This window comes from Camelus bactrianus, chromosome 13 (genome assembly GCF_048773025.1).
Source record: "Camelus bactrianus isolate YW-2024 breed Bactrian camel chromosome 13, ASM4877302v1, whole genome shotgun sequence".
Classification (NCBI taxonomy): domain Eukaryota; kingdom Metazoa; phylum Chordata; class Mammalia; order Artiodactyla; family Camelidae; genus Camelus; species Camelus bactrianus.
This window is the reverse complement of record NC_133551.1, coordinates 52,655,430-52,679,590: the sequence shown is the minus strand read 5'-3', so window position 1 is coordinate 52,679,590 and position 24,161 is coordinate 52,655,430. Positions and strand designations below refer to the sequence as shown.

General features: G+C 42.6%; 1 protein-coding gene across 2 annotated transcripts in view; it reads right to left on the bottom strand.

Moving 5' to 3' along the window:
- MTF1 (metal regulatory transcription factor 1) overlaps positions 1-24,161 on the bottom strand; it is a 40,150-nt gene that overhangs the window by 11,553 nt on the left and 4,436 nt on the right. For both annotated transcript variants that reach the window (XM_010959861.3, XM_045520317.2), the window contains exons 3-8: positions 12,440-12,678; positions 11,496-11,627; positions 9,403-9,476; positions 8,828-8,964; positions 5,542-5,619; positions 618-714 (exon numbers count right to left, since the gene is read on the bottom strand). In XM_010959861.3, the coding sequence (XP_010958163.2) occupies positions 618-714; positions 5,542-5,619; positions 8,828-8,964; positions 9,403-9,476; positions 11,496-11,627; positions 12,440-12,678 (757 nt within the window). The remainder of the gene's footprint in view (positions 1-617; positions 715-5,541; positions 5,620-8,827; positions 8,965-9,402; positions 9,477-11,495; positions 11,628-12,439; positions 12,679-24,161) is intronic.

The window sequence follows — 24,161 nt, the reverse complement described above, 5'->3', positions numbered from 1 at the left end:
CAAAGACAGGTGAAGTCTGTTAGAGCCAATTCCTTCACTGCTAGCAGGCCGGCCTGCTGCTTTTCATATAATGATATCTCTGGTCAAAGTACCAGGCTTCACAATCAACCTCACTTTCTAACCGTGAAGACCTAGTACGACTCTAACCATAGAAATAAGTGTCCTACAACTTTTCTGTAAAAGAGACTAGACATCCTTTTTGGCGTGACCAGTGAACACAATTTCTGACTACTGTGAAGCTTCAGGGACAGATTTTCATTTAAACAGTTTGATCTACGCGTCTGAAGTTTGGTTTGCGGATCGTACCCACTCATGAATGGGGTGTCACATCAGAAGGGCTCACCACTACAACCTCCCATTTTTTAAAGCCAACAAGAGCTTTTGGAAAAAGGGACCTTCTTCTCTTGAGGGTGCAGGGAAAGTAGATCCTCAAGTAAACCCCTGATGAAAGAAAAAGATGGAACTAGACTGAAAAAACCTATCCTTTTCTGACCCCTCATGGAAAGAACATTTCAAAGGAATTGAAATGTTCACTGTGCGTGTTATCCAGTGTGTCAGCAGCTGTGGGTTCCCGTTCCCAGTGCTGAGGTGTAGCAGGAAGAGTCCGGATGACAAACCTGTCTGTTGAGGATCTCCCTGAATTGCCATATCATCTGACTTCTGGAACATTGGTCCAAAAAGGATTGCTGGTGAAACTGTGCTGAGATTCTGGCCCTGTGTCAAAGAGACAGGCAAAGATGAGAGGCTTGCCATCAGAAAGCAACTCTTCACCACGAGAGGACAAAGAGCAGTGGAACCAGAACGCTCTTCGGATACGCTTGTCTCTAACTTCTCCTTCCCCGAGGTGACGTTTATTTCCCTAAACCTCAGACACTGAGGACGTAGCTCCTCACATACTCTAAAGCTGGCATCAACAAACTCACTTCCTGGCTGAATGCCTGTTTTTGTAAGTAAAGTTGCCCTGGAACAGGCACTCCTGTTCATTTCTGGAAGGTCTATGTGGCTTTTGCACCACAAAGGCAGAGCTGAGGAGCTGTGACAGAATGCATGGGCCACAAAGCCAAAAATATCTACCTGGCCCTTTACAAAAAAGTTTGCTGATCCCTGCTCTAAAAGACCAAATTCTACATAAAAACGATGTTGTATATGATAACTATGTAAGTTTAAAAAGCTGAAGTTCTAAACTGTTCTTAGAAACAATGAAAGGTAAATATATGTAAATTTTAAAAAACTGGTGTTGTATAATATCTATTTCTTGCAACTTGCTTTTCCCATGTAATAATAATATATTGTGAATACCTTTCAAGGTTATTACATAACATCTGATATTCCGATATGATATGATATTTGCATTTTGTAGGGCAGGAGTGACAAAGACAACCACCTCCAAAGTCCAGGGAGCGACAGAAATTCGTGAAGCAGAGGGCAGGGCCGGAGACGCCGTGGCAAACCAGGGAGCCCGCGACCTCGGCCACAGGCCTGAGCTGAAGGTGACACACATGCTGAGGGTTACCAAAGCTCACCAACCATCGAAATTTGGATTTTTATGTGAAATCCACTGATTTATAATTAAAAGCAAGTAACTGAAACAATTTAAAAGCACTGCATAGACCACACAAAACCTATCTTCAGGCCAGATTTCGACCTGATGCCAACTTGTGCTTTAAGGGCATTTTGCAACAACTCTGCTTCTGGGAGGGAGAAGGACCCGCGTGGGGCTGGGCGGAAGTGTGGTGAGCGGAGCTGCCCTCCAATCTACAGGGCCTTACACACAAAACTGCCCACTTGAGCCAAGAGGGGCCAATCATTCTCACATGTCCCATCACTGGCAGAACAAGAGGGGAAGTTCAGTGGTGCTGATTGCCACCATGACAGAAGCTGAAGGCAGAAATCTGTTTAAGGCTTCCAGCTTCCAGTTCGGAGGGAGTTAAGAATCACAGGTCAAGTCAGTGCCTTCAAACTTTCCATCAGGTTAAAAAGTAAGAAATATGTTACATATACACTGATTTCACATTACATACATATCCGTACGTATAACTGAAACAAAAGTCTATGACACAGAGCGTATCCTTACTATGTGCAATGTCTTCTGATCTTTTCTCTTCTGTTGATGTCCTTAAAATGCTGATTATAAACCACTATTTTATAACCCAATAAAGAGGGGCCACCCAGTTGGAAACATCGTGAGCAAACAACCACCATGAAGCTGTAAGCTCTGCAACTTTCTCATGGTTGTTATTTTTGTCCCACCTGTTTACAAATCATTATCAGGAATAACACTGTTAAAAAGGAATGAGTCCGTGTGACTTCAAAGGATTATGCACAACAATGTTCAGAGCAGCACTGTCATAATGGCTCCAAACTAGAAACTGTCCCAGCGCCCAAGGGCAGTAGACAGAACAAACTGTGATACACTCAGTGTAATACTGTTCAACAATGAGAATGAATGATCAATGACTATCTGTGACAATAATGGATTAACGTCTTAAAGTGTTGCAGGAAAGAAGCCAGCACAAACAACTATGTGCCGCGTGATTCCAATTACACAAAACACAAAAACAGGCAAAATTCCTCTTGGGCTGTTAGAAGTCAGGATAGTGGGGCTCCTTAGGGAGAAGTAATGGTGGTTAGAGGGCCTGAAGGGGGCTCTTGGGGTGCTGGAAATGTTGTTTTTTGATTTGGGTGCCAGGTATATGGAGGTGAGAAATGATGATGATTCACCAAGCTGTATATTTATGATAGGCCTACTTTTCTGTATGTATATTATACCTCAATAAAAAGCTTTTTTTTCTTTTAATTTTAAAAAAAAAAAAGAAAAAAGGAAAGTGCTGAGGGGACTGTGACTTAGCCACTGGCAGGCCCCCAGGGAAACAACCCTGGGAGCAAACTGAATGGGAACCGCCCAGCAAAGTAGAGACATGGACAGGCTGGGCCCTGGGCCTTGGAGCAAAGAGCCACCAGAACACTAGACTGCTGGGGCGCAGGATGGATCCTGAAGCTCAGGAGCCAACATCTCCCCCGCCACTTCCACCCAAGTTCACTTTGAAGACATACAGAACAATGTGGCTGCTCAGGAACCTGTAAAATGATGATCTCATAAAAATATATTGTTTGATTTTAATCATTCATCATTTTGTTTTAAAGCAAAGCAAAGCACAATTAATCCTGTAACTTCCAGAACTGTGGCCTTAGTTTGAAAGACTAAAAATGAGCCTATTTCCAATTCTGGGACAAATAAACGCTGGGTGACAAGCAGACAACAGGTAATTTGATCCCCAGAGAAAGAGCAAGGCTCTCTCTTGTGGCTATAAATTGTGGTAGAAAAAACAGGTACTCACTGTCCCCTCATTTGATTCCTCACCTGGTGACCCCTGGGTTCTAGGAAGGTCCTCAGTCATATATCCCAGCTCTGGCCAGGGAGTGGACACCTACACCATTTAACATGACCTCTGAGATTAAGGAGCCATTAAACCCAGAAATCTTAGGTTGTGTGGCTCAGAGGGCAATCTAGGCCACCCAGTGTTGAAATTTCTTTTAGAGTATCAGCTCTGAAATGTGAATATGCAAAACAATCCCATGAAGTGCTATTTCCTGTTCTTCTTTGTTCTTCATGTTGGTTAATTTCTATTGCTCTATTTAACTGATTCCTTCTTCTGTCATTTCCAATCTGCTGTTAAGCCCAGCCAGTGAATTTTAAAATTTTAATACATTTTCAGTTCCAGAATTTCCACTTGGTACATTTTTTAGAGTTTCTATTTCTCTGCTGAGATTTCCTATTTATTCAATCATTACAAGCACATTCTGTTATGTGCTCGAGCATTTAAGAGCTACTTAAAAATCCTTGTCTGCTAATTCTAATATCTGGCTCATCTTGGGGTCGGTCTCCAAAGATTACCTTTTCTCTTGAGTAGGAGTAATGCTTTCCTGTGTCTTCTTACGTTTGCTAATTTTGGATAACCCTAGACATTGCAAATGATATGTTCTAGAGACTCAGGACTCTTGTTACACTTCTTGGAAGAGTATTTGGTTGTTTGCTTTAACGTTCTGGTGACTTGGCCATGCTCTGACCCCAAGCTCTGTCTTCCCTGCAGTGGGTGGCAGCTGTCATCTCTGTCCAGTTCTTCAGCCTTTGCTGGACTGCTGGGGTCTGCCCCACGCGTTCAGAGTTCAGGGGTCAATTAGCAATCTGGACGGAGTTTATACACAGAACTTGGGGCTTCGCCTTTGTGGCGCTCTCCTTTCCAGGCCATCCCCGCTGACTTTCCAGGTGCTGTGGTAGCCCTGAACTCTGTCCCAGGTTAGTCAAGCCAGGAAGATTGAGTGTTTACTGAGTTTGGGCCATCTTTTTTGGTATCACGTGAGGCTTGCTCTGATCAGAATGGATAAGCCATAAAACCTGAAATCCATCCAATGCCTTTGCTATCCTCCAAGTGGCCCCTTCTTCCAAGTGTAACTCTGCCTGCTTGTTGCTTGCTGGTGTCTTTAAGTAGTTATTTTTTATATTTTGCTCAGCATATATAATTGTTCTCTGTGGGAGGGCTGGTCTGATAAGAGCAATTCTGCCCTTACCAGAAGAACCCAGGCCTTGGCCTGCTAATATAAAAATGCAGTGTCAGGTGCCCCTCCCAGAGGATACCGACTCTGGGCCTGGGTGGGGCCCAAGAACCGAGGTCGTAGAAGGGCTGCAGATGACTCCACCTTCACACTTTGAGAAACACTTTCTCACAGCATTCCTGAGTCCTTCAGTCTCTGTTCAAATACTTCCTACCACGTGGATTCCTCCTTATTTTTATGCATATACTCACAGAAAATCTAACTTAAGCTGTATTTATTTACGAAAAACACAAAATATGCACATTTAACAACCAGAATCGGTGACACAGTAAAGCTCACAGATCCTCTTGAAGGAACGTAAGTTCAGGATTCATGCAGTGGTTTGCAAGGCACATCATGGAGCCAAGGGAATGGCAGGGAAACTCCAAACTGGGAACCACAGCAAGCAGATCAAGAGACACAGGGGTTGTCCCTTAGCAGAGGGCCTGGAGAGGAGGCCCCCTTCAGAACTCCAGTCTAGTGAGCTCAAAGAAAGGAGAAGACTGACTCGGGTCAGACTGGCAGGGCTTGAGAAAAGTCTGGAAACTGGAATCCGGGCTCCCCTTTACCGTGGACTAATTTTAAGCTTCTTAAAGACAGACCACACCTACTTTCCCACCGCTACAGGCTCAGCGCCAGCACTCTGCCCGCAGGAGCAGGCACTCAATAAATATTTGCTAAGTGAATAAATAAAGACATTTTCTGGGGCAGGAGGTTATCAAGTGAGCAATCTGGGTCAAAAGGCACTAGGCGTCAGAGAGAACAGCCTCTCCCAGGAGAGCTCTTATCAGGAAACAAAACCAAAACCAAAAAACCGTGAATGGTTAGTAACTGAACACAAATAAATCTGAAAGACTTCAAAGATTGGGTTTCCTCAATTTTCCCACCAAAGGGAGGGCTCAATATTTGCCCTTATTTTTCTAGCACCCACATTACAGGCATACTTACTGTATTGGAATTTTCTTGAAATTCAGAATCTGTGGACAGAAGGCTCAAATTCCTCAGACAAAGTGAGTGATTTGTATCCTGTGAAAGAAAATAGAAAATTCTAATTGAGAAATGAAAAAAATTAGGATTTAGAATAGCCTATCATGCAATAAAACACTTGATTACAGTGTCCCTAAGGTTCCAAATGTCTAGATGTGTTACCAAGAGAGGTGAAAACCACTTAAAGCAAAGGCTATGTGAATTATTTCAACTTTTAAAATCCTGATATTCTTAAGAAGATTCTCTTACATTTCTTAAAAGATGGTTCACAGAGTTTAAGAATTACATCATAACTCAGGCTACAGAGTAACAAAAGCTATAATAATAAATCAATAATATTTGTATAATTGGTCTTCTCATTGAGAAAGTGATTTCACATGACCTCATTCACTAATCATATAAATCTTTGAAGTATTCATATTCTCATTTTATTTTTTAAATTAAAAAATTTTTAATTTACACATTCCCATTTTAAATATGAGAAAATTAATGCTAAGACTTGCAGTAAACTGTCCAAAATCACACAGCTAATTAGCATAACACAAACCCAGTGCTTCTGACTGAAAGGCCATCTTCCTTCCAGTATATCACTGTGTCCTAGCATGGGCATCTCAGGGATCCTTGCCCAGAGCGGTGCTGGGGAGTTCCTATTCAGATACAGCTGCCTGGGCTAACTCTGAACCCTGGATTCCTAGAATGCAAGTTGTAGTTCCATACTTTACATGGTAACCCTGCTTTACCTGATGAATCAGACGTTCATGCACAACTTTACATGGTAACCCTGCTTTACCTCGTGAATCAGATGTTCATGCACACATTCAACAAAAATTCATTGAGCATCTACTATGTATTAGGTACTGTTCTAGGCCCAGGGATACAATAATAAACAAAGCAAAGTTGCTGCCACCAGAGAGCTTACATTCTAGTTGGGGAGGGTGTCAAAAAAAAATATATATAGTATACAAGGTGATGATAACTACTATGGAGAGTAAAAGGAGCAGGGAATGCCAGGGTAGGAGCTGCCCTTTTATTTGTTAGGGAAGGCCTCTTAGATAAGGTGGCATTTGAGTAGATACTGAAGGAAAGAGGGCATGGGCCAGGCACGTATGTGGGGAAAGTATTCCAAGCAGAGGGTACAGCAAGTGCAAAGGCCCTGAGGCAGGAGTGAGCTTCCCTTGTTCAAGGAACCACAAGGTGGACAGTATGCCTGAGGTGAGAGGAAGACATGTAAATTAGGTCAGAGAAGTGACTAGGCCAGAGTGTCCACGGCCTTCTGGACTTTTGTAAGATTTTGACTTTGACTTTAAGTGACACAAGAAGCTACTGAAGGGTTATGAGCCTAGGACTGACATGATTTGCCTTATTGTTTTGAAAGATCAAGGCAGAGTAGGAGTGGGAAGAGGAGGGGAAAAGGTGCTAAGAAAACCATTTAGCAGTTACTGCAATTATCCAGGCAAAAAATGACAGTGGCTTGAATGAAGTAATCAGAAGAAACGATCAGATTCTAGATCATGTTCTCAAGGTAGAGCTAACAGACTTTGCTGGTAGGTGTGGAGTATGAGGGGGAAAAAAAACAAACAAACAGGAGTCAAGAACAACTCCAAGATTTTTGGCCCGTGCCACTAGAAAAACAGAGGTGCTGTTTACTAAGATGAGGAAGATTGCAGGAGGGACAGGTTGGGACACGCCACGATTGGGAAAAGGGGAAGACAGCTGGATGGAGACGTCAAGTGGGAGGCTGAACACACAAGTCTAAAGTTCAGGAAGAAGTCTGGCTGGGGATATAAATTTAGGACTCAAAGGCAATCTCAGAGGCATTGAAAGCCTGAGACTAGAGGGGATTCCTTCCCCTGGGGAGTGAAAAGCCTTCCAGAGAAGGTGAGGTCTGGGCCCCGTGCACTGGGGCACTGCAAGAGTGCTGCTGGCAAGAAACCGTCTTCGGACTGTCACAAAAACTAGAGAATTGATCACAACTTCATAAATGCTGCTTAGTGGACAAAGACTCTCAAATCTTAACATTTTTATTGGGTTTTAGAAGAGACTGAGGCACAAAGGAGCCACATGCCTCAGGTCACATGATTAATGGTGGCGCTTGGATGGGAATTCACACTCTTCACAACCAATGCTGTTTTGCCTCTTACAACACTGGCGTCAACAACCAGGCTCTGGAATCAGACCGCCTGCCTGAAGTAGACTAACGACAAGCTTTGGATACTTAGTTTCTCCTTGCCTCAAGTTTCTTTATCAGTAACATGGGAATAATAACAGTACTGGCATCCTGTGAGTGAGAAAATTCATACAACAGCCCTTGCACAGTACTGGGCATGTAGTAAACATTCAGTAAATATTAGTTACTATTACTAATAAAACACAGGGGAGAGTCCTTTTAAAGGGATCCTCTACTGTTGAAAAATTAGAAACCACAGAATTAAAAGTATGCTGTCTCTTCCCAAATCAAAACTATATTACACATAACTAAATATAATTTAAAAAGAAATGTATTATATACTTTAAGAACCTTGTTACTCGAAACAGGGTCGGTGTGCGTCAGTTTCTTTATCTATGAATTAGTAAAATAATAACAGTACTCACTTTCTAGGTTTAAAAGATGTAAGGGAAGTGCCCAATACCATGTCAGAAGTGGTAACAGTAAATTTACCTCAGCATCTCTCTGGAAAGAAGTAGCAGAGGAGAGGGAAATATGGTGGAAGGGTTTGTAAAGAACAGACAAATCTGCCTAAAGCTCTGCAGAGGCTTGCTCTGTGGTTCAGGGACTTACAGCGGTGGCTCTCACACCTTCTGGTCTACAGACAATTCAAAAGGGCAAGGGACCCCAGCAGACTCTGCTTGGTTCTCCAATGATAGATTAATTAACAGATGTGTGAAGCAAATCATTAATTTGTGTCCCAAAGTCAAGTTCAAACATACCATTTTATAGACATGAATGGGAAAATAACACCCTTTGAGAGCACCCTTCGGAGGCCATTCTGAGGCCTCTGGTTTCAAGACATCTCTTCCACCACACCTGAAGGAAGGGCAGGGCTGAATCGGAGGCTGAAGCACAGGGAGCCTGGTGAAACTTCCGGCTTCCATCACCTCATCACAGAGATATAGATCTTGACACTGACTTCTTCCCTCTCACTAACCGATTTAGAGAGAAGGCATTTTAACCTTTTATTCTGATACACAAACAATTGTTACTGCTCTGAGGTGCTTAGATCATAACAAGAGACTAAAGACTGCACACCTCTGATCCATTGTGATTTAGAAGTGCACCGTACGAGTGTCCTTTGTTATCGTGACCTTTCATGTGACTTTTGAGACTGTACTGAGTGCTGAATGTTTTCTCGCAGCCATTACTGGGGCAGAAAAAGGGTCTTTCACCTGCAAGAATGATAAACAGTGTTAATTTTACCATAAAAGCATTTCACTGGATTAAGACAGCTACTTTCCCCTAATAGAGGAAAGTAAATATTCTAATGAAGGTTCAAGTAATAAACTGGATAAATTACACGTTAATCATCGCAGTCCTAATATTTGAGCAAAGCACTGAGAATGGCCTGTTCCTGGGAAGTTTAAAGAGACTAGTTTTCTTTTTCCCAGATTCCTTTTGGAGTATCTGTGTGCTGGCTTTATTTTTTAAGGTTGGACTCCTATGTCCAACCTTTAGACCCCTTTTAGCTCTGAAAGAAACTCAAACATTACAGGTGAAGGCTAAGCTGATTAGGCTTGCTCTCTCCACAAAGCTCTACAGTCTGAATGGAAACACAGATATTTATTAGCTCAATGAAGGTTAAAAGATAAAAAACTACCTAAACTCACCAGTATGTGTACGGACGTGAGTTTTAAGGTGGTGGCTTGCTGCAAATGCTTTTCCACAGCCATCATGATCACACCTAAATAAGTTGTTCAAGCAAAGAGGACAGCAATCATTAGCTAATAGACCTTTATCTTCAGTATCTCTTGTAAATATAAATTTAAATTAAAACAACTGCTCAGAACACTAAGATCAGATTGATGAAATTGGCTTTACAGATGGGAATGATGGTAGGTTCCTGGAAAAATAAGTGACAAATCTAAGATCAGAGGGAGCTGATGGTCCAGGATGAGTATTTCTTGTCCTACAGGCAAGGCACATGTTGAGAGCCCTAACAATAAAAGCCTTCGGGGGAATAACACAATAGAAGTCTATGGACAATGAGAACACACGTGGGAAATTTACTGAAAATGGAATAGGAGGAGTATCAGTAGTGGGTACAGAGGCTCTCATGCAGGCATGGAGCTAGAACAAAATCAGAGCACACAGGCTGTAGTATAATCATCTATAATCAACGTGGAGAGCTTTTCTCTTTCACTTCCTCCATAACCAAAGCTAGAGGGAATCTTTCCCGCCTCAGAATTCCTAGGGCGTTTATCACACGCTGCTTTTATGACACCAGTCATTTCCAATCTTCATTTATCTCCATGTGCATACATCTGTTATCTGTTCTCCTAGATTGTAAACTCTTTGAGGGCAGGGTCCACGGAGTTCTTTACATCTGCTGTAGCTCCTGCACATAGCAGGCATTCAGTAACTATTTATATGAATAAATGCATTTGCTTATAGCCAAAATATTTTAAGTAGAAAGCTTCTCTAAAGCACTTTACTCTTTAATTACATGTAATCATTGTGTCTAAAGCCCCATCTAACATTCAAGAAAAATTAGCAGTTTTAATCATTACAAAAATGCATGTGATTGGATAGAAATCAGAGTCCCCTTAACAGTCCTACAGGGAAAAAGGAACTTAAGCTTCACCTAAGATTCACCTAAGGAACCTAAGATTCTGCAGAGTAACCAACTAGGATCTAAATACTCTTGCTTTCAGAGGGACCAAGGCTGAGGAATGCATCTGTAATTTTTTGTTTGTTTGTTTAATCTTTGCATCTATAATTTTTAAAACACAATTCCATTTAATTGGTGTTTAAGAGCTCACTGTCCCTGAAAGCTTTTTGATTTCTTGGTATCCTAGTGAGATGAGTGATTTGAGAACAGAAAAGTAGCATATCTAATGCTGTGAACGTAACAGCAATCTCTCCTGCCAAAATTCAGACATTGTTTATGGGCAATTCTCAGTAACATATCTACATGATATTTAGGGGGAATCTTTACAAACTGAAATCTCATTAAAAATGTCATAGAATCATCCCAAAGTTGTTTTTCAATCTCTACTGAATGCCCAGAACCATGCTATATGCTACGAGCAAAAAAAGGAGATGATACAGCTCCTTCCCTTAAGCTTACATTTATATCTATATCTATTAAACATGTGTGTACATATTTATATAAATTGAAATCTACAGATAGAAATGGATGCTCCTGTATCACTGTATATACACGTGACATGTTACAAAGCAACAACTGAATGAATAATAAAATAAAATACCTGCACCACTAGCCTAAGCATCGCTACTCCTCATTTTCCCTCCCGCCTCCTCCCTTCCTCCTCACCTCTTCCTAGGTAGAAAGCCCTTCCCCTGCGCTCAAAGCACTTTCAGCATCTCAGTCTCAGATCCTGTCTGGTTACTTGTGGTTCATTTCCAGCAGACTAAGGTTCTCAAGAGGAGGGCCTGTGTTTTAGTATTTCTCTAGCACTGATCAAAGTACCCACCACATAAGTGAGCTTCAACAAACACCTCTTGAAAATAAAGGGAAAAAAATGAGGCAGAGAGGCTATCATCCACACAGGAGGGGTGCTCCTGGAATCCATCACCACTCCTCCAATTTGCAGTAGCTGGCGATAGCTAACCTGGGGAGAGCAGGCGCTGCCAAAGAACTAGTGAAAGGAATTTCCTTTCCACTTTGAAACATTTTAGAGTCCATCAAGACACCCAGCTGAAACCTGGTCGGGGACAAATAGAAAACAGTAAGACTCACCGAAATGGCTTTTCTCCTGTATGGGTTCGAATGTGCTTCCTCAGATCACTGAGTGTGGTGAAGTACTTGCTGCAGCCTTCAGATTCACAGTTAAACGTCTTCCCTGTGTGAAGCCTCTGATGTGCTTTCAGCCTGCAAGACATCCCAGAGAAACCCGCTTTGTCGCCACGTACTACGGAGCCTTCCACGTCAGCTTAGTGCCGTAGGATCAAGTGCATGTGAATTCTGTATCCATCATGTATTAGTAACATGAGTATCCAACATTTGGTGCTCAAGGAGAAATTCAGAGAGGTAGATAGCACGGTGCTATGAGTGTGACTCTGGAGTCAGGCTGCCTGGCACTCAAATTCTAGTCTCATTCCCTACCAGAAGGGGGACCTTGAACCAGTTACAAAACCTCTCTGCGCTTCCTTTTCCTCATCAGCTGCTGTGAGGATTAGCACTCAGAACACTGCTGAGCACACAGTGAGTGCTTAAGTGATAGCTATTATTATGCTTGCTATTTTAAACCCGATGTTGAAGACTAATACAAGTCTCCTGATACAAGTGGTGGAAAAGAGAAATGGCTACTGAGTGGCCCACTCCCCACTTCTTGAGGGTAGAAAAAAGTTAACATTCCAGGGGAGGCAGGAAAGAAAATCAAAGAAATTTTAGTACCAAGATCCTGAGGCCAACAAGAGATATTCCTCTATGCCAAATATTAAAGTCCTCAGGCCAAGATATCATTTCAGGAGATACAAACCCCCACACAAATGTACTCTGATCTTTAACCAACTCAACACATGTCAATCTTTAAGTAACAAGTTCCTCTAATGAACTGTCAACAGTTAGCCTCACTGTTCTCTTTAAGGCCCTGGAAGTGAACATCTGTCCCGTGCAGGGAGAGCTCTGCCATCTTGACAGAGGTGGGGGCGGAGGCTGGCAGTGCAGGGGAAGGCGCCGACCTGTACAGCGTGTTGAATGCCTTCTCACAGCCCTGCACGTCACACTCAAATGGCTTCTCCTTCGTGTGCACTCGCACGTGGATCCTGAGGCTGTAGGAGGTGAGGAAGGCCTTGCCGCAGCCCTCCTGGTTGCAGACAAACGTGTACTCCCCTCGGTGAGTCTTCTGGTGGGTGCGCAGGTTGCCTGCTGTGCTGTAGGTGCGGGGACAGCCCTCAAAGGTGCACTGGTACCGCTTTACCTGGCAGACAGAGGACACTTCATCAGAAGAGCAGCCCAGGGCCTAACTGCCCCCAGAGCTCGGCTCTCAGGAGATACGGATGAGACAAACAGGTTTGTATCATAAATACAGAAAACAACCTCTAACCCTCGTTGATCAAATTACACCTGGACAAGAAATGATGAGAGGAGTAGGGAAGAGACAAGCCTGCAGGTAGGTAAATGCTCTAAATGAACACAAGCATGGTGTTTTCAGACTCAAGTAAACATCTGTCCTCTAAAAGTGAGCATATACTATTACAGCCACCCATATTCAAACACAATTTGACTTTGTTGTAAGGTCTGATTGAATATCCTGCCTTCTGGCACTATATCTTGCTTGGAACTGAGCAATGTTAAATTGCGTCTAAAACATTCTGAAATTTATATACTCAGTCAGAGGTACACTAGCTCAGTTATATACTAGCACAGTTTCCACTACATATTTTCAGGTCTACAAATTTTTTAAAAAAAATGTATCATGAATTCCTTGGAATATCTGGTAGTACAACATTTTTCAAACTGCCGGCCTCTTGGTTTCCTTTTACGACCACCCTTCTTGAAAGGGTGTTGTACACAGGGGTCTCCGTTCCCTACACGGCCCATGTAACCACTCGGCAAGGTGGCCTTCCTGTGTGAAATTATTCTCTTGAGCTTCCTGGTGGTCAAACTCTTTCTTCCTGTCCCATTTTCCTTTAGCATTTGAAAAGGTATCTTCATGGACGATGCTCTCTCCTTCTGAGAACCTGTCCTTCACTGACAGCAATTCCTGGGGGCTCTCTTTATCTTCCTCTCTAACTCACTCCTTTCTTTAACCTCTATATGTAGGTTTAGTCCCAGACTTCTCTCTCATCTCCCAAGCCTTCCCCATCTCTCCACTGGAGCAGGGGAAACAGCACAGACTTGGCTGCAGAAGACTGAATTCTGGCACTTATGTTTAGGACTTTTCACTTCTCTGAACTTCATGGTTTTTTTATTTCTCTCTCTTTTTTTTTTTTTCCATCACAGACAAGTCAGGGTGACAACAACCTATACATTACGTAACATTCTCAACTTTATTCTCTCTATTAATGGAGGTACTGGGGATTGAACCCAGGACCTCGTGCGTGCTGAGCTCTACCACTGAGCTATACCTACCCCCAGGTGTTTATTTCTAAAAGGCAAATCTGAATGCCTGCCCTGTCTCATAGTGCTTCTGGGCAGAACGAAATGAGACAAATCATTAGGGGGAGGGTATAGCTCAAGTGGTAGAGCACATGCTTAGCATGTATAAGGTCCTGGGTTCAATTCTCCAGTGCCTCCTCTAAAGATAAATAAGCCTAATTACTCCCCCTGCCAAAATAAAAATAATACAATAATAAAATGAGACAAATCATTTGTGAAAAGACTTTGGCAATTATCTGATGCTATCCATATCAGGGTACTAAGTACCGCCCATTCTTCAGCTTCTGCAAACATCATCCTTTAATCATAACCTTTCTGCAAAGCCTCAGTCCGTATCTCTCACCACACTACTGGCATTCATTCAACAGTTAATGAACTACTATGTCCTAGGCAACAAGCTAGATACCACAGGGAAAAAAGTGAAAAAGACAAAACTCTCTGCTTTTAAGGAGCACCAGTTACATGGAGGCAGACATGCACAAATTCTTACACACAGTGCTGAGTGTGACAACAGACACACAGCCATGGTGCCTGAGGAACATAAAAAAGGGAAACCTAACCCTTTTCAGAAAGACTAGAATCAGTGAAGGCTCAGAAGCCGAGGTACTCGCTTGTAACTGAGGGGGGCTGTTTGCCTGTTTGTCTGTTTTTTAGGGATAAACTGAAAAAGTGTTCCCCAGACAAACTGCAAGAGATGGGCATTCCAAAAAGAGTTAACACCTGGAGAATTATATGGAAAGATGAACGAGCATGCTGGTACAGTGAGCCACAAACACACCTGCAGTATGTAGGAGACAGGAAGTGGAATCTAGACAAGTAAGGAGAAGCCTCCTTAGTTAAGCTGTGGAGTAGAGGGAAAGGACAATGGGGGGCCATCGATAGATTTTAACCAAGATAGCAATACAATCAGACTTGGGGTTTAGAAGAGATCATTCTGGAAGCCTGTGGAAGACAGACTGAAAGGGTAAAAGAATAGAAGAAGGGGTAGAGATTAAGAGAAGAGGGACAAGAGTTCAAGACAGAGATGAGAAAAATCTGAACTAGGGAAGTGACAGCGGACATTACGAGGGATGGATTCCAGAGGAATTAAAGGGAGAGAAATGACTGGCAGTAGTGACAACTGGGTGCTGAGGAGTGGCAGGGGTGGGAGAGAGGCCAAGTCAAGATCAATTCCCAAGATTATGACCTGGATACCTAAACAGATGGTCACATACCAATTTTGGACTGGATGGGGGGTGGGGGAGAGATGATGAGTTGGGTTGGAGGTGCTGCCTGGACTTCTGGGTGGAAATGTCTAGTAGACAGTCAGACACATAGGCTATGGCAGGAGAGTCTGGTACATAGAGAATAGCTAACCGCACTGTACATGAAAGTAGGCTGGCTCTACCACTTACTGTGTAGCCTTGGGAAAATTACTTAAGCTCACTAAGCCTGTTTCCTCTTTATAACATGGAGGAAACAAAATCAATCTTTTTAGGGTTGTTGGAAGAATTAGGAATAATTTGTATAAATTATTTCAATATAGGGACTGGCATATGGTAGGTACTCAATCAAATACTGGCTAAGAGAACAAAGGACGGGCCCCTGAATGTCACCAGTATTTAAGGAACTGGTAAAAGAATAGAAGCCATTGACAGGAAACTGGGAGACAGGACTAGGAAATTAGGGAGAGAAGCAAAGGAAAAGGATGTCACAGAAGCCAAAAGAAAAAGGGTCTCAAGGAATAGAGAATGATTAAACTGTTATATGTCAGAGAAAACAGGAAGATAAGGGCTGGGGAAACTACTGGATCCATCAGCTAGGAATTCACCAATGACTCAGCCAGACTAGTTGTAATGGACAGATGGAGTCAGAAATCTAGATTAAGGTGAAGAAATGAAAGGGGGGGATAGAGACTGGAGATGGAGAACAGAAGTCCAAGTGGATGAAGTTGGGTTTGTTTACCTTAAGTGGGATAGGTCTTGAACATATCTGGAAGGAGAAAGGTCCTGGAAGGAAGAAGCCAAGAAACTGGAGGAACATAAAGAGGACAAGGAAGTTTAAAATCTCAAATAGGAATAAGGACATTCAATTTCAGAGAATAGAAGGTCTGAGATGAGGACAGGTGTGACTCAGGGTGGACCACGTTTCTGGGAAAGGGCCAAAAAAAAAAAAAAAAGCAAATATGTTAGACCTCGTGGGCCACATGGTCTCTGTTACAGCCACTCAACTCTGCAGCTGTATGTGAAAGTAACCACAGACAGTACATAAATGGACAAGCAAGGCTGTGCTCCAAAAAAACTTTATTTATGGACAATAAAATCTGAACTTCACATCATTTTCATATATAATGAAAATATTGTTCTTTTGATTTCAAAAATAATTTTAAAATGTAAAAACCATTCTACAAAATTGAGCATCTGTACAGATTTCGCCTGTAGACCAGTTTGCCAAACCCTAAAACCTGTAGGGATAGGGAAGGAAGGGCCAGACTCCTCCTGTCTCCCCTCTGGCTCTCACCTGCCCAACCCCCAACAGGATCTTGCACACGTTAGGTTTCGTAGGCAAGCACTCGTTCAGCCCTCTCCCCTTCCCATGCCACACAGGAAGTGCTCCATTAACATCTGCTGCACCGACCTGCTGACCAGGCATCCTCATGTCTCTGTGCCTAGTTTTGAACCCAATCATTGCCAGATTTATTCTAGAACAGTATTCTACACATGCCATCTCTGCTCAGATGATAAAGTCCCACTGCCCTAGCCACGAATTCAAAGTCCTTCCCAGGTCCTCTTCTGTCACTAGTCCAACAGCAGGCTCTGTTCAGGCCTACAGGCCACAGTACCCTCTTCCTTAACGGCTACCCTGAATTCCCACTCGCCTGCCTTTGCTCTCTCCTTTCTCCCTAGTAGGAATGCCTGGCTCCTTTCTTCTCAGCTTTTCTGAGCCTCTGTCTCCCTGCCATTCAAGCCTCACTCCCTCCAAGGCCCTCCACTATCACTCCATATCTCTGTGACAGCACCCTTCTCTGAATTCCAATAATATTTAACTGTATCACTCATCTGACACTTAGCTTCCACGGTTGACTATCCTCTCATGAATATGTCCTGATTTCTCATCAAAACCAAAAACCTCTTTGGTGCTGCAAGCTAGAGATTTCAAAATGATCACTGACCAGAAAGGAGAAGCAGGACTACGAATCTGTAACAAAGGAGTCTGCAGGTCTCAATCAAGGAGCTCAGGACAATGGCAAATGACAAAAGCAGAATTTCACTCCTAAGATGCTACAGCAGCTGATAATTTTATAAGTAATAAGTGCCATCGATAATTAACTACCCACTCCAGTCTCTCCACTCTGCCAACCCCTGCTCCCATCTAGGTTTTCTTTCTTGGCCAATCAACCTTCCACTGAATGTTCCATCCTCAAGGACCTCTTCCCTGACCCCCACCCCAAAATAGGACAGGTATCCTTATTACAGGTTCTCACAGCTTCCTGTATTTCTTTAAAGCACATAATATCAGTAAGATTAAATAATTACAGGATTAAACAATTTACATAATCATTTATTTAGTTGCTAGGCACAGTAGCAGCTGGAAAACAGGAGGTACTAAATAAATATCTGTGGATTTACATGAATGAATGAAGTCCTACTCTCCTGTTGGACTGTAGGTGCCATGAGAGCAGGGACCACATCCGTCTTGTTCACTGCCACAGCCACCAGTGCCAGGCTCATTGAGAAGTGACTCAGATTCACTGAGTGAAGGAATGGGTGACTAAACACACAGACAAAACCAAACTAGCAGGACTTAGGGTTGAGGAAAGTCGTGGTAAGGAATACAAGTGACAAAGGAACAGAGTTTCAAGGAGGATGGTCAACCAGGTCAAGTGGAGCAGAGGAGACTGATGAAGCATCTCTTGGATTCAGCCAACTCACAAGGTCAGAACTGCCCCAGCAGGACTAGCTTCATTGGAGGGGTGGGAGCAGGAGCCAGACTGTAACCAGCTGAGAAGTCGGGGAAAAGTGAGGAGCTGGAGACAGTGAATATAACTAGTCTTTCAAGAAATGGCTGAGAAGAGAGAGAGAGGAGAGAAAGTTAGGAGAGGACACAGGCTAGGGGAGGTATTTGTATTTAAAGGTGGGACAGGTGCCTGTCAAAGCAAATAATCCCCAGTAATATACCGAATAAACGCCCCATCTGGAGGGAGGCACTAAATGGAAGTCACTATTCTGTGTCTTTCAGAATCATTTTTAAATAGCACCAAGTTTCACAAAAAGGGAAAACTAAACCTCTTCAAACTGGATCAGGGCAGGAAGTTGCAAAAAACACAGTTACACAGAGGAGGTATTGCACCATTTGGTACATTTAAATACAATTAAGGATTATCATGCATGCATGTATTTTAAAAAATTATGTTTCCAGGGATTATATTGTCCCAGGTGCTGGGAATACAGAAAAAATTGCCCCTACTCTCAGTGAGCTCAAAGTTAAGAGGTGAATCAAATGAACAGACAAGAACAATATGGTATGAGAACTTGTACTGGTAACGAATGTTAGCATATAGAGAAATATAAAGAAAAACTCAGAAAGAGAAACTTAGACTAAGAAAAACTTAGACTTGGGGATGATTAAGAAAAGCTTCTTGAAGGAGGTGATGCCCAAGCTGAACTAAAAGAACCTGAGGGACAGGTGACATGTAATTAATTTGCCTATTGAAATTAATGAAAGCATCTATACTAGGAACATAATGTCATCAAAGATTCCACTGGAAAACACATTTCTCCAGAAGAGCTTAAGAACTATGTCACTTTAATTTCCCTGTATGGCCTCAAATGGCTGTGGATGACTAAGTTAAGGAGCCTGGAGCAGCACAGGACAGGCTCACAGAGGACAGGGTCTAATGCTAGTAATGGGCAGGAGGCACGAGCTCTCAGAGAACTGAAGCTGATTTATAAAACGTTCTGAGTGGGTCTAGAACAGAGAAATAGTTAACAAAGATGATTTCCCTGTTCTGCTAAAAGGACCAGAGAAGGAAAGGTGAATGAGACAAACAAAAATGAGAAAATCAAATACTGGAACTCCAGAAGACAAAAGCTTAAAAAAATTCAGAAAAGAAAAAAGGCTGGGTTTCTGCTGGAGGAAAAAGAAACGAGCCCGAGTAATGTGTAATACTACACACTAACAGCACCGTCCTCAATAAGGAAAGGGAAGTCTTATTCTGAGCACCCAGAGTATGAACATTGTTTAAAGTTTTTTAGGTTTTTTTTTTTTTTTGCGGGGGTGGTAATTAGGCTTATTTATTTATTTACTTTTAGAGGGGGTACTGGGAATTGAACCCAGGACCTTGTGTACGCTAAGCATGCGCTCTTCCTTGTGAGCTATACTTTCCCCCCTTGAACATTCTTATAAATGAGTAATTGGCTTGGCTGTTACGGCTGGAAGAGCTGCCCCTTCCTCCCATCACTAGGGACTTCCTAGCCCTCTCCCCAGTACGAACTCTGTTCCCACGCTAGCAATGATCTCCTTTCTCCTACTCCACAATGTGAGCCAAAGAGTTGAACTAGAAATAGAAGAGCTCTAACTGACCTCCACTGCCACTGCAGAGCTGAAGTCATACAGCTGTTCTCCACACTTCAGCCCTTTACCTTTACAGAACTAATGCCATCCTGGTGCCCCTCATTTCTCAGCCCTTTCCACAGCCAGCAGGTCTCAGTGTCTGATTCTCCCCCCTGTCTTTGCAAAGGTGACATGTTATGATAGAAGAGCACAGGCTTTGGCATCTAGAAAGTCTCAGTGCAAATCTCAACTCTACACTTCCTAGTTGTATGTGGCTAAGCCTCCATTGTTTCATCTGAAAAATCAGAACTAATAGTACCTATAAGACTGTTAGGAAAATTAAATACAAAACTACAATAGAGCGCCTAACACAGTGATTAGCATACAGCAGGTACACAACAGATGCTAGCCATCTTACCCTCTCGTCACTGCCACTGCTGGCATAACAGGAGTCCTCATTCTTTAGCTGTGAGAGCCCTCAGCTTATGAGACCAGTAAGTCCTGGGGATGTAATATACAGCATGGTCACTGCAGTTAATAATTCTGTATTGTGGGGTGGGGGTACAGCTCATTGGTAGAGTGCATGCTTGGCACGCACAAGGTCCTGGGTTCAATCCCCAGTACCTCTGTTATGGGGAAGAAAACCCCAAAACTGTATCGTATATTTGAAAGTTGCTAAGAGAGTAGATCTCAAAAGTTCTCATCATGAGAAAAAAAATTGTAACTATGCATGGTGATGGATGTTGACTAGACTTATTAGGATGATTATTTTGTAGTATATACAAATACTGAATCATTATATGATGTTATGTGTCAACTGTATGTCAATTTTTAAAAATTAAAAATAATTTTTAGGTGGGTGGTATAGCTTAGTGGTAGAGTATGTGCTTAGCATGCACAAGGTTCTGTGTTCAACCCCCAGTACCTCCATTAAAAAAAACTTTTAAAAATAATAATAATTTTTAAAAAGAACCCCCAGCTTTGCCTGGTGCCCTGACTGTCCGCTATGGAAGTAATAACTCTCAGGGGCCTGCTGCTAAAGAAATCCAAGAAGTCCAAGGGACAGACTATGAGCGTGGAATGTTACCTGCGGCAAGGGCTGAACTGAGAACCCTGCAGTGGGACTCCAAACACATTCTCCTTGTAAAACGTGGTTATAAACAGTGGTTCACACTCCACAGTAGTATTAATATGACAGTTCAGCAAGTTAGGGGTTACCGGGTTCCAGGGAACTTAAAACACAATTTAGAACCTTGTTTTAGGAGAAAATGTTTCCTGAAGAGTTCCTAACAAAGACAATTTTAATCTTTTCTTTAACAGATTACCTCCATATCTCCTTCAAGAACCATGTGGGCCTATGAGGAAGAAAAAGTAAAATGAACATTCAGTGAACAACCACCATGCACCAGACACTATGCTAAATGTTTTATGCATACACTGTTGTATATTTATATATGAATAAACCTCATTTAATCTTCACAAAACGCAACGGGATATTTTCATTTCAATTTTACAAAAGAGGAAACAGAGCAGCTTGGCCCAGGCCACGTAGTATATACCAGAACAAAGATGAAACCCAGGTTTAAATTATCCCTTCGCACATCACAGAAGAAATAGCTTTAAGGATAAGCTTCATTTAAATAAGGGCAAAACATTAACATTCAGATTCTTTCTCTAATGTCCTACAACAGCAAAATTTTAGCAATACTCAACAGGTACAGCCTATATAAAATGAAAATCTGAGAACTGTTAGTCCTGCAGCACCATATTGGAAAACCAGTACGAACACAAAACCACCCTTGTCCCTTTTCCAAGCCAGTGGGCTCAGTGATGGAAATGCTGACGGCTGCAGAGAGGTATGGAACACACTCACAGGCATACGGGGACAGCGCTCAAAGGGCTTCCCCTGGTGGCAGAGGGAAAACGCTTCCTGCCCTGGTGTCCCACCAAACCTAAACCTCGCGCACACAGCCTCTGGCAGTCTCCCTTCTAGACTCTGAGTCCCTCAGGGCAGGGGTGACTTCTTTGTCCTTCCTGATATTTGACAAAAGTAAATAAGTAAAAGCTTGTGGAAAGAAAGAATGAATCCTTAACACTAGAATTTCAAGCAGACACAGTCGCAGTCCTAGTTCTGAATGGTCATCTCGTGGGAGTTCAGAGGGACTGGGGAAGGAATGTAGCCACAGTGTGCAAAGATGAGATGTGGGTGGGTCCACTCTGAAGAGTCAGTAACAACCTGGTTTGTCTCAGTGCATCATTCCACTGCCTGAGGGATTGATAATGAGGAAAGAGATTGGAACTGGGTCTCCCGAGGTACAGGACACATTGCAAAAAGGCTTGAAACACTGGAGTCAAATCTTACCCCTTATTCTTATACTTAAAATAAATCTCTTGGAGTGTCACTGACCAACCCAGCAAGCAGCCTAATTCATAAAGCATCACTGTAACTGTGCTTCTTGGGGGAAAAAAATGTTCTTTCCCGATCAATGCACTGGAATACCTGGGTGCAGCAGAAAGAACATATTTGGTATGTGATTGCTGGGCTTCTTCACGCTTCTTGGCCAGCTATCCAGCAGAAAAATGCAAGGTCAGTTAGCGATGGGTGGGGTGGGGGGGATGTTATATTCACTGATGTGGTTCAGAGGTAGCTGAACAGGTAACCAGACAGTCCCGGCAGGTTCACAGATGCAAGGAAGTTTGAGAAACCATTGACTGCATGAACCAACTAAATGAAACACAGCTTTAGAAACCTGGAATAGAAAGGCATTAAAGGAGCAACGCTTAAGAAGGCTGATCCTGAGCAGAATGACAGTCATTTGGATTTGAGATTTTTCAAAGCTACCAGATCAACAGGTAGACATTAGTAAAGAAGGAAGTATGAGAATAAGACATGTGGAATTTGAATCGGAATGACCAGTGGCTCTGTGGAAGGAGAAGACAGTACCTGTAGCAAGGTTCTGATTGGTTTATTTTTGCGCAAGACAAGCATGAGGAAAAAAAAAAAAAAGAAGTAACAGGTAAGCCAACCACAAGCTATAGGAAACAATGGAACAATCAAGGGTAAACAGGAAAATCAAGCTAAAATCTGACTCAGAAAATAAGCTGCTTAGGAAGCCAAGAAGACTAACTAGTTATCAAATGATTTGATTTCTCAAGAGTAATGCCTGGGCATAGAGATGGAGAAAAAGACCAAGTTTTGTTTTTTTATTTTTTTTAAACAAAGGTTAGTAGGGGGCGGGGAAGTATGAAATTCCGAAGTGTGTTATCTAATAGTCATAAACATTGGTCTCTTCAAGCCAATTAAATGGATTTCAATGCCAAAAAATAAAATAACATCACTATTAAAGAAAAAAACTACAGTAAGATGGTGCTTCAGTCAGGCAAGTCTCCTGAATACCTGGTCATGGGGTAAGATTTCAAAGACTGAAAAGCCACTGCTGCTTCTCCCCCAACCCCCAACCAACCCCACACCCAATAATTTCAAAAACAGTTTCTAGGGGGAAGGGTATAGCTAAGTGGTAAAGTGCATGCTTAGCATTCAGGAGGTCCTGGGTTCAATCCTAAGTACCTCCTTTAAATAAATAAATAAATAAACCTAATTCCACCCACCACCAAAAAATTAAGTTTCTAGAACCTTCCATGTAGGTCTCATGGATAGAGTGGGAAAACATGGTGGGAGGAAAGTACAGTGAGCTTCATCCGTGGTAGACTGAACCAGGTGCTTACAAGTGCCCTTGACCCTGTCCTATTCCACGTGATTATCAACGACCAGAAGACAGGAATGGTAAACCAGGCTTGCAAGAAGGACGAAGTGGGAAAGAGACAGCTCCAATCACTGATTGCATAATCATTCCTTCCCTACCATCTTCTCCCTTCCTGCCTGATCAGCACTTCCCAAAATGTGTTCCACAAAACATTGGCTGTGGAAATGAGACTTGAAAAATGGTTTCCCAAGCTCAGAATATTTGGAGAATTCTGCATTTCCTTCCTTCTTATTTTCAGAAGCTCTTGAGAAATCTCATACTAATAAACCTCTGTCTTAATGTTTCCCAAACATTTGCTCTTGACACACTCTTACACAGTAATCATTAACTGAGGATGGCCCAAAGTTTAAGCCCTCAGCCATATTCAGATTTCCCTCTGCGAAAGAAATGATTCAATCCCCTTAAGTTACTACTGCCTCATCGCTCTTCTTCCTCCAACTACCATATTTTAAAAAAAGAAAAAAAACCCTTGACACTTCCTGCCTCCTGTTTCCTCACCACCCACTCACTTCTCCATCACTTGAAATCTGCTTCAGCCCCCAGTGCTCCAGTGAAAGTCTTCCTATGTGATCATCTGCGCAAACAGCAGAACTAATGGCTTCTCTTCACTCCCTCGGTCCCTCCGCAGTCACAAAGGAATACTTACACTTCTTGAATCTCTCTTCCCTCGGTTTCCACAACACTGTCTTCCACCCATCCCTGGGACTATGTGATCTTTGGTTCCTCTTTCTCTTTCTAAAATGCCTTAAATTCTCAGAATCAACTCTTACTTCTCCCTTGGGTAATTTGCCCACAGTTTGAACTACTGCCCCTTCATGGATCCACAAGTCTAATCCCAAGCCACGTCCTTGACTTCAGATCCACATTCCCAAAGGGCTTCTCAACTTGTTCACTCTACTTTTCTCCAAGGACTATACATACATTCAATGTACTCCAACCAAACTCATCCATTTCCCCACCAGACTTTCTCCCCTGCCTGTCTTCTTGATTCCTGTTATGGAATCAC